This window comes from Rhincodon typus, chromosome 29 (genome assembly GCF_021869965.1).
Source record: "Rhincodon typus isolate 14 chromosome 29, sRhiTyp1.1, whole genome shotgun sequence".
Lineage (NCBI taxonomy): Eukaryota > Metazoa > Chordata > Chondrichthyes > Orectolobiformes > Rhincodontidae > Rhincodon > Rhincodon typus.
The window spans coordinates 32,070,140-32,083,469 of NC_063360.1; the positions used below are offsets into that span (position 1 = coordinate 32,070,140).

A 13,330-nucleotide genomic window follows, 5' to 3' on the forward strand; every position below is an offset into this window, starting at 1 on the left:
GTGAGTAGAGAACAGGCAAATGGTGAGTGAGGGGCAGGTAGTGAGTACAGAACAGGCAAATGGTGGGTGATCGAGGGGGTGGGTGAAAGAGCTGAGCCAGTTAGCTGATGCCTGAATGTGGGGGGAGGGGCTATCATGGAGAGTAGGCTCTGAAAGGAGTTCCCAGAATTCAGTCCACAGAGCAATCTGGAGGTCAGTGCTTTCAACCCCACTGAGCATGTGCTTGAAGAGGTTATTCACAATGTCATGTTGTGGAGTAGGAGCTGCAGGGTGACAGCTTATTTTGAAACACCCAACTCCTCCCCATCTAACCCCGCTTCCCCCCAACCAATGAACTTTTAGCACACACACTGCTCGTAGTTCTGAAAATGGTGCTGTGACACTGAAAAGGACCCCCCTTTTACTCCTACGCAGCCATCTTCCCTACTCCCCGCTGCTGCCGTTTTCCTGGGGGCCTTCCTCAAGCTGGCCTGTGCTCTGCCTGCCTCCAGTGAGATCTATTTACAGAATGCAAACTGCAGTCTTATGCTAGGAGGCCGACGCAGTTTTGAGGTGTTGGTGGACGAAATGTACCAACAACAATCCTTTTTATTTATATAGTTTCATTTACAGAACGGTTAGGCAGCTAGAAAGCTCCTCACATGAACAATTCAGGCCTATTTTGACCAAGGATAGAACAGCCAAAGTAGCAGCTCTTAAAGAATCTTACAGGCATGCTGTTTTCATTGGTCAGAGCATTGAGTAGAGGAGTTGGGATGTCTTGTTGCAGCTGTACAAGATGTTGCTGAGGCCACATTTGGAGTAATGCATGCAGTTCTGGTCACCCTACTATAGAAAGGATATTATTAAACCAGAAAGAGTGCAGAAAAAATTTTCTAGGATGCTACCTGGACTGGAAGGTTTGAGTTACAAGAAGGGGTTGGATAGGCTGGGATTTATTTCCCTGGAGAACTGAGGGGTGATCTTACAGAGGTCTATGAAATCATGAGAGGCACAGATAAGATAGATAGCCAACAACGTTTCCCCATGGTAGGGGAGTCTAAAACTAGACAGCATAGGTTTAAGGGAAGAGGGGAGAGATACAAAAGGGTCCAGGGGAGTAATTTTTTCACACAGAGGGTGGTGAGTGTCTGGAATGAGCTGCCAGAGGTAGTGGTGGTGGCGAGTACAATTTCGTCATTTAAGAAACATTTGGACAGGTACTTGGATGGGACAGGGCCTGTTTCCATGCTGTAGACCTCTATGACTCTAAGTGACAAAGTAGCATTGTTTCTTTACATTTCTGCAGAGTCAAGGGGAAAGCAGTGTTATCCAGATAGCCACAACCCTCAGCTCTCTCCCCAGTGCCCAAAATTCTCCTTCCACCAAACAGTGAGCTGTCTGAAGCAGGAAGGCTGCAGAAGGACTTGGACATGCTAGGAGAGTGGGCAAAGAAGTGGCAGATAGAACGCAATGTGGGAAAGTGTGAGGTTCTGTACTTTGGTAGGAAGAATAGAGACATAGACCATTTCCTAAATGGGGAAAGTCTTCAGAAATCTGAACGACAGATGGACTTGGGAGTCCTAGTTCAGGATTCTATTGTGATTAACATATAGGTTCAGTTGGCAGTTAGGAAGACAAATGCAACGTTAGCGTTCATTTGAAGAGGACTAGAATACAGCAGCAAAGGTGAACTGCTGAGGCTGTGTAAGGTTCTACTCAGACCCATGCATTTGGAATATTGTGAGCAGTTTTCAGCCCCATTTCTAAGGAAGGATGCACTGGCCTTTGACAGGGTCCACAGGAGGTTTTCAAGAATGATCCCGAGGTTGGAGGGTTTGTCATATGAACAGTGGAGTTTTGAAGGATATGGGGAGATATCGTTGAAATGTACAGAACACTGAAAGGCCTGAATAGAATGGATATGGAGAAGATATTTCCACTAGTAGGAGAGACTAAGACCCGAGGACATGGCCTCTGAGTGAAGGGACGACCCTTTGGAACTGAGATGATGAATTTCCTCAATTAGGGCGTGATGAATCTGTGGAACTCATTGCACAGAGAGCTGTGTAGCCCAAGTCATTGAGTGTATCTGAGACAGAGATAGGTGTTTGCATGTACAAGCGCATGTGCCTGTGTTTACGCCTGTTTGTGTACATGTGTATGTGTCTGTCTGTGACTCTGTGTGTGTACGTGTGTGTGTTTATGTGTGCCTGTGTGTATGCATGGGCCTGTGTGTGTGTGTATGTGTGCATGAGCTCGTGTGTGTGAGAGCATGTGTGTGTGTGTGTGTCTGTTCGTGACTCTGAGTGTGCCCATGTGTATGTGTGCATAAGCCTCTGTGTGTGTGTGTGTGTGTGTGTGTGTGTGTGTGTGTATGTGTGCGCCCGCACGCGCATGTGTGTGCATGACTGCATGTGTGCCTGTCATGTGCTATATAAATTTAGTTGTATATGGTCTCTGTTTTGCTCTGCGTGGTCCCTTTAAGGTTACCAATGCAGATGCATGTCCTGTAGCAAGTGGTACACATGTGCAGCTTGTTTATTGCACTGTCTGGAACATTCCGGATGCTTGCATAGCTGAGAGGTAATGCTGGTCACGTCTATATTTTATCTGGTGTTACGTGGGGCGGCTGGCATGAAAGGGCTGTGGGGGGGTGGTCCTTTATACATTGGCTGACTGGCCTTTCCCTCCCATGCGAGGGGACCAGAGCATTTCGGGCAGGTGGGGATGGGGTTAGACCAAGTGAACAGGCTCTTGCCCTCAGGTATACTGCCAAGGCGAATAGGGGGGCCTTACCTGATGTGGGTGTGAGTGGCGCAGCTGCCAGTCCGTTCAGGTTGATCGCAGCCATGTGGTGCATCTGTGCAGTGGGGAAGGCAGCGGTGGGGTTCAGGTATCCAGTGTGTGTGGTGGCTGCCATGATAGCTGCTTGTTGCTGCATCAGCTGCAGAGAGAAAAGAAAAAAATAATCAACTTCAGCCCAAGCTTGGTTTCTCCAGGAACGATCCCACTATCCACACAACCACACAGCCGTGAAGGATGCCATTTCACCCGTCGTCTTTGTGCTAGCTCTTTGCAAAGGAGCGAACAAGTTAAGCTGCACCCCTGCTGTGATCCCAAGCCCCGCGATCGCTTCCCTTCTCCATTTTTAAATCACATCTGTTTTTGTATTTCTGATTGAGGCAGTGAACGACTTTGCTAACAAGCTGAGGAAGGATAAGTGCTGGAAAATTGGCTGATTTGTGCACTCAGGTATCCAGGAGACTATCTAGACAAAGACGAATATTTCTGTGACTCGGCTTGAAATAGGGTATTGACATTTACCTCAAAATACCTCAATCGCACCTCCTCGAGATCCATCTTCTGTTACTTCAAATTTTCCATCACCACTGCCTTTTGTCTTCCAACACTATCCTTTTCAATCTCCCCTCTCTTCCACCCTGTCAGAGATCTACCCTCTCCTTTCCCCTTCATCAAAAAATGACCTCTGTTGCTCTCTCCACGGACGCTCCCTGACCTGCAGACTGTTTCCAGTATTCTTTGTTGGTAGTGCTTCTGAACAAGACTGCAAAACAGGCAGGCTCGTGCTATTGAGACATTGAGACTGATGCATTGAGCAGAAGTTAATACACCAGTCAAGCTCCCACAATACCATGCCATCGGTTAATGCTCAGGGTGGGAACTCAGTATGCACAGAAAGGTTGCCAAGACTGATCGCTGCTGTTCAAACTAACTTACTCTATACGGGGTCGCCAAGCTTGCAAGATTGTCCTGGTGAGCCTGTGAGTTGAAAATTAACCTCCCAGGACAAAATTGCAAGCGAACTTCAGGAAAGTACTCTGCAGCAGAAACAAACAACCCTTAGAATGACAGGATCGTAGAATTGTTACAATTGAAAGGAAGGCCATTTTTCCATCGTGCCCATTCTGGCCCTCCGAAGGAGCCATTCATGGAATGCTATTCACCCACCCTCTCCCCACTCCCTTGCACATTCGATGGATGAACTAACTCCTGTTAACTTAATGTAAGCATTATCACATCAGGTAAAATATGCTGCTGGAGTCAAAGTCACAGTGTCATGGGGAGATGGTGGTGCAGTGCTAAGGTCACTGACCAGTGAAACTAAAGCCCAGAATGTTGCTTGTGAACATGGGTTCAAATCCCAGCACAACAGCTGGTGGAATTTAAATTCAATTAATAACATCTGGAATTGAAAGCTAATCTCAGTTGGAGCAGCTATGAAGCACTTATTGTCATAAAAACCCATCTGTCTCAATAATATTCTTCAGAGAAGCAAATCTGCTGTCCTTACCTGGTCTGGCCTTACACATGACTCCAGACCCACTGCAATATGGGTGACTCTTAGCTGCCCTCTGAAATGGCTGAGTAAGCCACTCTGTTTGAGTGGCAATGAGGGATGAGCAACATGCCCACATGAAAAAATAAAGAGGGAAAAACAAACACCTATTAATAAAACCGAAGAGAGAGTCCTCTTAAGTGGCACAAAAGTGAAAACTACAAAAATGTCAAGTGTTCTTGTGCAAATGAAACATTCTGCTTACTTTTTATTTTCACTTTGCTTTCTTGGTGACAAAGATATTGGAGAAGGATGATGGAAAAAAAGTGCTGTTTAACCCGCATGACTGGTTAAAATGCAGGATATCAACTGATAAAATGTCCAATCCTAATTCTATATGAAGTGCATTGAAATATTTGTTGGAGCAGTAAACACAAGCCATCCTTTTGTCCTGCAGTTGGTGTTTTTAGGGGCTATTGCTGGAGATCCTGTTTGGTCTATTATAGTCTTTGTCAGGGGTTTGTGTCACATTCTCATTAACTTTTAGCTTTTTTTATGTCCAACATGATAAGCTGACTTTCATCCTCATATGGATATACACTTGGGGGTGTCACCACTCAGCGGGGGCCCACTGACGTCATTCACAAAACTATTAGCCAGTGATGTAAGTGATGTGCATTAAAGAGATTTACTCTTGTTTGTGGCAACTCTTTAGGACAAAGCAGCCCGCTTGATTGGCACTACACCCACAGGCTTCCAATCCCTCCACCACTGACGCACAGTAGCAGCAGTGTGTACCATCTACAAGATGCACTGCAGAAATTCACCAAAGATCTTCAGACAGCATCTTCCAAACCTACGACCACTTCCATCTAGAAGGACAAGGGCAGCAGATATATGGGAACACCATCACTTGCAAGTTCCCTCCAAGCCACTCACCAACGTGACTTGGAAATACATTGCCATTCCTTTGCTGTCTCTGGGTTAAAATCCCGGAATTTCCTCCCCAAGGGCATTGTGGGTCAATCTACAGCACATGGACTGCATTGGTTCAAGAAGGCAGCTCACCACCACCTTCTCAAGGGCAACTAGGGACAGGCAATAAATGTTGGCTCAGCCAGTGATGCTCATGCGTCACAAGTGTTGCTGTACATGTTCATTACATCCTGCCCCACCTCTATTCCTTCTCTTCTGAAGCTGCAGGATAAGATCCTGCAGCTCTCTGTTATCTCCCTGGACAGCAAGTCATATCCACTGGCAGCTGTCAAAAAATCTGCCAAAATGTGTTGACAAGGTGATCAGAGAATATGAAGGAAGCCTGGAGAGAGAGAAAAAAAGATACACAGCAGTTGAGGATAAGCATTGGCTGGATGAGTGCAGCTCCAACTACATTCAAGAAGCCCAACATCATCCAGGACAAAGTAGACCATCCACCATTTCAAACATTCACTCCTCCATCACTGGTAACCATGATGCCATCTGTGACAAAGCAGCCCAGTTGATTGGCACCACATCCACTAGCGTCCACTCCCTCCACCACTGACTCTCAGTAACACCAAGGCTCCTTAGGCAGTACCTTCCAAACCTGAGACCTCTAACACCTAGAAGGACATAGGCAGCAAATACATAGGAACTTAAAAGGACAGCAGGTAACCCTGCAGATTCATAGTAACACCACAACCTGCAAGTTCCCCTCCAAGCCACATCTCATCCTGATTTGGAACTATATCATGTTCCTTCACTGTCGCTGGGTCAAAATCCTGCAACTCCCTTCCCAATGGCATTGACACTACAGGAACTGCAGTACTTCAAGGAAGTGGCTCACTGCTAACTTCCCAAGGGTAATAGGGAATGGGTAACCAATGCTGGCCCAGACATTGGCACCCACATTTCTGTGGGAGAATAAATAAAAAGCTTGATTTCTTCAAAGATTTTCGGGAATTGTTTCAAATGAAAGTTTATTAACTAAACAAAAAAGCATTGAGAAAATCATGAAATAGAGAAGAAGGAACAAAGACTCTTCATAACAGCTTGCATCTATATGGTGTCTTTATCATAATAAAATGGTTTAACGTTCACAGGAATTGTTAAAAGCAGGACAGAATGTGAGGCAGGTAGTGTAGTGTTGAGCTTAAGTGTTGGTTCTCAAAAGAACAAAGAACAGTACAGACACAAGAACAGGCCCTTTGGCCAACCAAGACTGCACCAATTCTGCACCAATTGAGGGGGGGGTGGGTGGCACAGTAGCTCAGTGCCTGGCACTGCTGCCTCACAGTGCCAGGGACCTGGGTTCAATTCCACCCTTGCGTGACTGTCTATGTGGGTTTCCTTCAGGTGCTCCGGTTTCCTCCAACAGTCCAAAGATGTGCCAGTTAGGTGGATTGGTCATGCTGAATTGCCCCATAGGGTCCAGGGACATGTAGGCTAGGTGGCTTAGCCATGGGAAATGCAGGGTTACAGGGATGAGGGTTGGGTCTGGGATGAGCTTCAGAGGGGTAGTGTTGACTCAATGAGCCAAATCACTGGTTTCCACACTGTAAGGATTCCATCATTCCATGAATTCAATTAGTCCTGCTGTACTCACCTTTTATCTGCAAAAAGCACCTGACAGTGTGGCGATGCCATGTGTGTCTTTACTAAGTTCATGTGGAACTAGTTTTACAAAGTCTGGATCCTGAACTGCAACACAGAATTAGACCTATTTCTTAACCACTGCTCACAAGTAATGGCATCTTGCATGCATACAACATTTCGAGTGCAGATGCTTGCCTTCAGCACCTGAAGTACACTCCTGCATTTGACAAAGACAGAACATCCATGTAGTTGCTGCAATGATTGTCAGCTCTGGGAATAAGGTAACTGGAGCAATGAAAGCCACATGAAAGAAAAATGTAAGAAAAGTGGACAATCTTGCCCAAATTCAATGATGAATATATTGTTGCTGTTGCATAACTCCCTGTTTCTGTCCGTAGGCTACAATGATTTTGAATTATCACAAACAATCTTGCATTCCCCTCTTCATTTGGAACCTTTTCTCCTATTACATACAATGCCATATTTGTCAAGGATTGTTGTGCAGTTGCTCATTGGAGTGTGCCTTGCGTTTGATTAATGGCTTCTTGGCAATTGTGGAAGATCTTTTTCTAGACTGTCCTCACCCTTTTCAAATCTCTTGGGTTACTGGCTCTGTGCAGTCAACTTGTATCTCATAAACACGTTCCTCCGTATAACAGTCACAGCACGTTAAAGGCAAATGTTTTGTACCCCAGCTGATATGAATTTCATATTTCACCTACTAAGCCAAACCCCATTTCTCCACGCTTCTCCTGAAAACATAAATGTTTTTCTTCATCAAGTGTTGGTCTAATCCTGATTGTATTAATACACAGTGCAGAACAAAGCAAAACCTTTTTGAAAACACCATCTTACCAATTATGACCTGCAACAAAAATTAACTGACTGCTACAGACTTTCCAACATAAACCCAGTGCTGAACTAGAAGATGAAAAGAAAAGGCAGAGATAAAGCAGACAAAGTGAGAGACACTGCTGTTTGTCATTTACGAAGACAAGGCATTGGAAGATTGCCTCCAAGAGTCTTTTCTAAATGGAAAGTGCCTGTAGAAAGTGAAAGAGACAAACAGCTTTCCAGGTGGATTCAAATAATAGACTAAATAAATGGCCCAGACTATAATTGTGCACTGTGCTTTCAGAAGAAGCTGCAGAGGGCGGTGTGACCTGTCAATACAGTAAACAGACTAATTCGTGAGAGACTGGTACTACAATGAGGGGAAGAAGATCCTGACAAAATGTTTGAAGGAGATCTCATGGAGTGGGAATCAAATAATGACTAGAAATGGAAATTAGAATTAGGTTTATTGTCACGTGTACTCAAGTCACAAAAGAACAGGAGTACACAGTACAGTGAAAAGTGTACAGTGCCATCTTAGGAACAAATACCTGGGTACAAGCCTTAGATACAAAAAAAGAGAGAAAATAAGGACAAAAGTTATACTACTTTACAGATATACATTGTTAGGAAAATAAGAAATAAAGCTAAAAAGGTAAAATAAGGCTAAAATGGGACCACCAACCAACAGGAACTGACCACTTTGGGTGATTGTGCATCAATAGTTAATAAAGTAATGGAGTTGTAGATATTAGTGAAGCATTTGCTTGTTGGCAGTGAAGTGATAGAACAACTGTTGTCCTTTTTTCAAAACAAAATTCACTTCTTTGCAAACATTTTAAATTTATAACCATTTTCTGAAATCATCTTAAAATAAACTAGAATCATAGAACATAGAACATTACAGCGCAGTACAGGCCCTTCGGCCCTCGATGTTGCACCGACCTGTGAAACCAATCTGAAGCCCATCTAACCTACACTATTCCATTATCATCTATATGTTTATCCAATGACCATTTAAATGCCCTTAAAGTTGGCGAGTCTACTACTGTTGCAGGCAGGGCATTCCACGCCCTTACTACTCTCTGAGTAAAGAACCTACCTCTGACATCTGTCCTATATCTATCACCCCTCAATTTAAAGCTATGTCCCCTCGTGCTAGCCATCACCATCCGAGGAAAAAGGCTCTCACTGTCCACCCTAACTAATCCTCTGATCATCTTGTATGTCTCTATTAAGTCACCTCTTAACCTTCTTCTCTCTAACGAAAACAGCCTCAAGTCCCTCAGCCTTTCCTCATAAGACCTTCCCTCCATACCAGGCAACATCCTGGTAAATCTCCTCTGCACCCTTTCCAATGCTTCCACATCCTTCCTATAATGCGGTGACCAGAACTGTACGCAATACTCCAAGTGCGGCTGCACCAGAGTTTTGTACAGCTGCAACATGACCTCATGGCTCCGAAACTCAATCCCTCTACCACTAAAACCAAACACACCATAAGCCTTCTTAACAACCCTATCAACCTGGGTGGCAACTTTCAGGGATCTATGCACATGGACACCGAGATCTCTCTGCTCATCCACACTACCAAGAATCTTACCATTAGCCCAGTACTCTGCATTCCTGTTACTCCTTCCAAAGTGAATCACCTCACACTTTTCTGCATTAAATTCCATTTGCCACCTCTCAGCCCAGCTCTGCAGCTTATCTATGTCCCTCTGTAACCTGCAACATCCTTCCGCACTATCCACAACTCCACCGACTTTAGTGACATCCACAAATTTACGAACCCATCCTTCTACGCCCTCATCCAGGTCATTTATAAAAATGACAAACAGCAGTGGTCCCAAAACAGATCCTTGAGGTACACCACTAGTAAGTGAACTCCAGGATGAACATTTCCCATCAACCACCACCCTCTGTCTTCTTACAGCTATCCAATTTCTGATCCAAACCGCTAAATCACCCTCAATCCCATGCCTCCGTATTTTCTGCAATAGCCTACCACGGGGAACCTTATCAAACGCTTTACTGAAATCCATATACACCACAGCAACCGCTTTACCCTCATCCACCTGTTTGGTCACCTTCTCAAAGAACTCAATAAGGTTTGTGAGGCACGACCTACCCTTCACAAAACCGTGTTGACTATCCCTAATCAAATTATTCCTTTCTAGATGATTATAAATCCTATCTCTTATAATCCTTTCCAACACTTTACCCACAACCGAAGTAAGGCTCACTGGTCTATAATTACCAGGGTTGTTTCTACTCCCCTTCTTGAACAAGGGGACAACATTTGCTAGTCTCCAGTCTTCTGGCACTATTCCTGTAGATAATGACGACATAAAGATCAAAGCCAAAGGCTCTGCAATCTCCTCCCAAGCTTCCCAGAGAATCCTAGTATAAATCCCATCCGGCCCAGGGGACTTATCTATTTTCACACTTTCCAGAATTGCTAACACCTCCTCCTTATGAACCTCAATCCCGTCTAGTCTAACAGCCTGTATCTCAGTATTCTCCTCGGCAACGTTATCTTTATCCTGTGTGAATACTGACGAGAAATATTCATTTAGCGCCTCTCCTATCTCTTCGGACTCCACGCACAACTTCCCATTACTGTCCTTGACTGGCCCTAATCTTACTCCTCATAAGACCTTCCCTCCTTATCAGGCATTCTTTTATTCCTGACATACCTATAGAAAGCTTTAGGGTTTTCCTTGATCCTATCTGCTAAAGACTTCTCATGTCCCCTCCTGGCTCTTCTTAGCTCTCTCTTTGGGTCCTTCCTGGCTAACTTGTAACTCTCAAGCGCCCTAACTGAGCCTTCACGCCTCATCTTTACATAAGCCTCCTTCTTCCTCTTGACAAGAGATTCAACTTCTTTAGTAAACCACTGTTCCCTCACTCTACCACTTCCTCCCTGCCTGACAGGTACATACTTATCAAGGACACGCAGTAGCTGTTCCTTGAACAAGCTCCACATTTCAATTGTGCCCAGCTCCTGCAGTTTCCTTCTCCATCCTATGCATCCTAAATCTTGCCTAATCGCCTCATAATTACCTTTTCCCCAGCTGTAACTCTTGCCCTGCGGTATATACCTATGCCTTTCCATCGCTAAAGTAAACGTAACCGAATTGTGGTCACTATCACCAAAGTTCTCACCTACCTCCAAAACTAACACCTGGCCTGGTTCATTACCCAGTACCAAATCCAATGTGGCCTCGCCTCTTGTTGGCCTATCTACATACTGTGTCAGGAAACCCTCCTGCACACATTGGACAAAAACTGACCCATCTAAAGTACTCAAACTATAGCGTTTCTAGTCAATATTTGGAAAGTTAAAGTCCCCCAAAACAACTACCCTGTTACTTTCGCTCCTATTCAGAATCATCTTTGCAATCCTTTCCTCTACATCTCTGGAACTTTTCTGAGGCCTATAGAAAACTCCCAACAGGTTGACCTCTCCTTTCCTGTTTCTAACCTTAGCCCATACTACCTCAGTAGACAAGTCCTCATCAAACGTCCTTTCTGCCACCGTAATACTGTCCTTGACTAACAATGCCACACCTCCCCCTCTTTTACCACCTTCCCTGATCTTACTGAAACATCTAAACCCCGGAACCTGCAACAACAATTCCTGTCCCTGCTCTATCCATGTCTCCGAAATGGCCACAACATCAAAGTCCCAGGTACCAACCCATGCTGCAAGTTCACCCACCTTATTCCGGATGCTCCTGGCATTGAAGTAGACACACTTCAAACCACCTTCCTCCCTGTCGGTACACTCCTGCAACCTTGAAACCTTATTCATGACCTCACTACTCTCAATCTCCTGTACACTGGAGCTACAATTCAGGTTCCCATCCCCCTGCTGAATTAGTTTAAACCCTCCCGAAGAGCATTAGCAAATTTCCCCCCCAGGATATTGGTACCCCTCTGGTTCAGGTGTAGACCATCCCGTTTGTAGAGGTCCCACCTACCCCAGAATGAGCCCCAATTATCCAGGTATCTGAATCCCTCCCTCCTGCACCATCCCTGTAGCCATGTGTTCAACTGCTCTCTCTCCCTATTCCTCGCCTCGCTAGCACGTGGCATGGGTAACAAACTAGAGATAACAACTCTGTTTGTTCTAGCTCTAAGCTTCCACCCCAGCTCCTTGAATTTCTGCCTTACATCCCCATCCCTTTTCCTACCTATGTCGTTGGTGCCTATGTAGACCACGACTTGGGGCTGCTCCCCCTCCCCCTTAAGGATCCCGAAAACACGATCCGAGACATCACGGACCCTGGCACCTGGGAGGCAACACATCAACCGCGAGTCTCGCTCGTTCCCACAGAATCTCCTATCTGTCCCCCTAGCTATGGAGTCCCCAATGACTAATGCTCTCTTCCTCTCCCCCTTTCCCTTCTGAGCAACAGGGACAGACTCTGTGCCAGAATCCCGTTAAACCTTCTGAGTGAGGAATCAATTTGTACTCTTGGTCTAAAAGGATAATAATTTTAGGCAAGTATTTTCAATCCTTATATTGTCCCACATTCTCATGAATGCTTGTGTGAAATTATCTCTTGATTTCCTTCTTTCTCCATTGGTACCAATCCTAAATCCGTTGTTGTTGCTGTTTCAGCATCAAGGGAAATATTAACTGACACATTTTATGCAAATTAGGTGCAAGGCATTTTTCTTTATTAATTTGTGGGACGGAAACTTTTAAACCATCCACTTCCAATTCCTGAACATCACAATCAATACGTCCACTAATTATCATTTTTGGTGCCCTAACCTCTGAGGTCCCTGCACAGGGAAACCAGGGGCCAATGCTTTGGCATTGTCCAATAGGCTGAATGCCTGAATTCTAACTCTTGTCTTATGTTCTTATGATCAGTGTGTGTGGAACCTCGGAGTGAGGCCCAAAGTGAACAAGGATCATAAGTCTCCTCTGCTCCACTTCATTTGATATGCTGCCGAAATTCTTGCCTGAGCTTTTATTACCTCCATGCCTGACTATTTCAAACTCTCCTCTCCGGTTTCTAATCTGCTTCGTTCCTGGGATACCAATTGTGAGAATCCTGTTAGTTTTGAAAGGTTATTTTTGTCCTGGGTTTTTTTTTGAGGAGAGGTTGTAAAGGCAGAGATGCTGAATAGTCGAGGGAGCTAGAAAGCTAAAACAGTTTAACAACGGAAGGGGGAGTGGCCAGTTTTCCCAGTTCAGGGGTTTCTAGTTTTTTTTAGCTGTAGCAGCCACAAGATGTTTTGTGTACCAGAACAGTCGCAAGCTTCAGTAAAGGATTCCTAACTAACTTTCTCTGAAGTTACTCTGGACATTGTTCCCTCCTGCCTGTAAGAATCTGTGTTTGAATTTACCTTTTTGCCAAGGGGTGTGTTTATGGGATGTTACTATATTGGAACAGTTAATTAGTTAAGTTGCTGTATCTGGTCCATTAAGTTTTTCAATAGTTGTTATTCTAAATTCTGCTTTCTTTTGTTTGTATTTCAATTATAGTGTTTAAATAAATTCTGAGATAACAAGGTGTAGAGCTGGATGAACACAGCAGGCCAAGCAGCATCAGAGAAGCAGGAAGGCTGACGTTTCGGGCCTAGACCCTTCTTCAGAAAAAATTTTCAGAACAAACGTCAGCC

General features: G+C 44.7%; 1 protein-coding gene across 1 annotated transcript in view; it reads right to left on the reverse strand.

Annotated features, from left to right (window-relative positions):
• LOC109937945 (CUGBP Elav-like family member 4) overlaps positions 1-13,330 on the reverse strand; it is a 447,062-nt gene that overhangs the window by 16,448 nt on the left and 417,284 nt on the right. Inside the window, exon 7 of the mRNA XM_048614051.1 lies at positions 2,779-2,926. Coding sequence (XP_048470008.1) covers positions 2,779-2,926 — 148 coding nt within the window. The remainder of the gene's footprint in view (positions 1-2,778; positions 2,927-13,330) is intronic.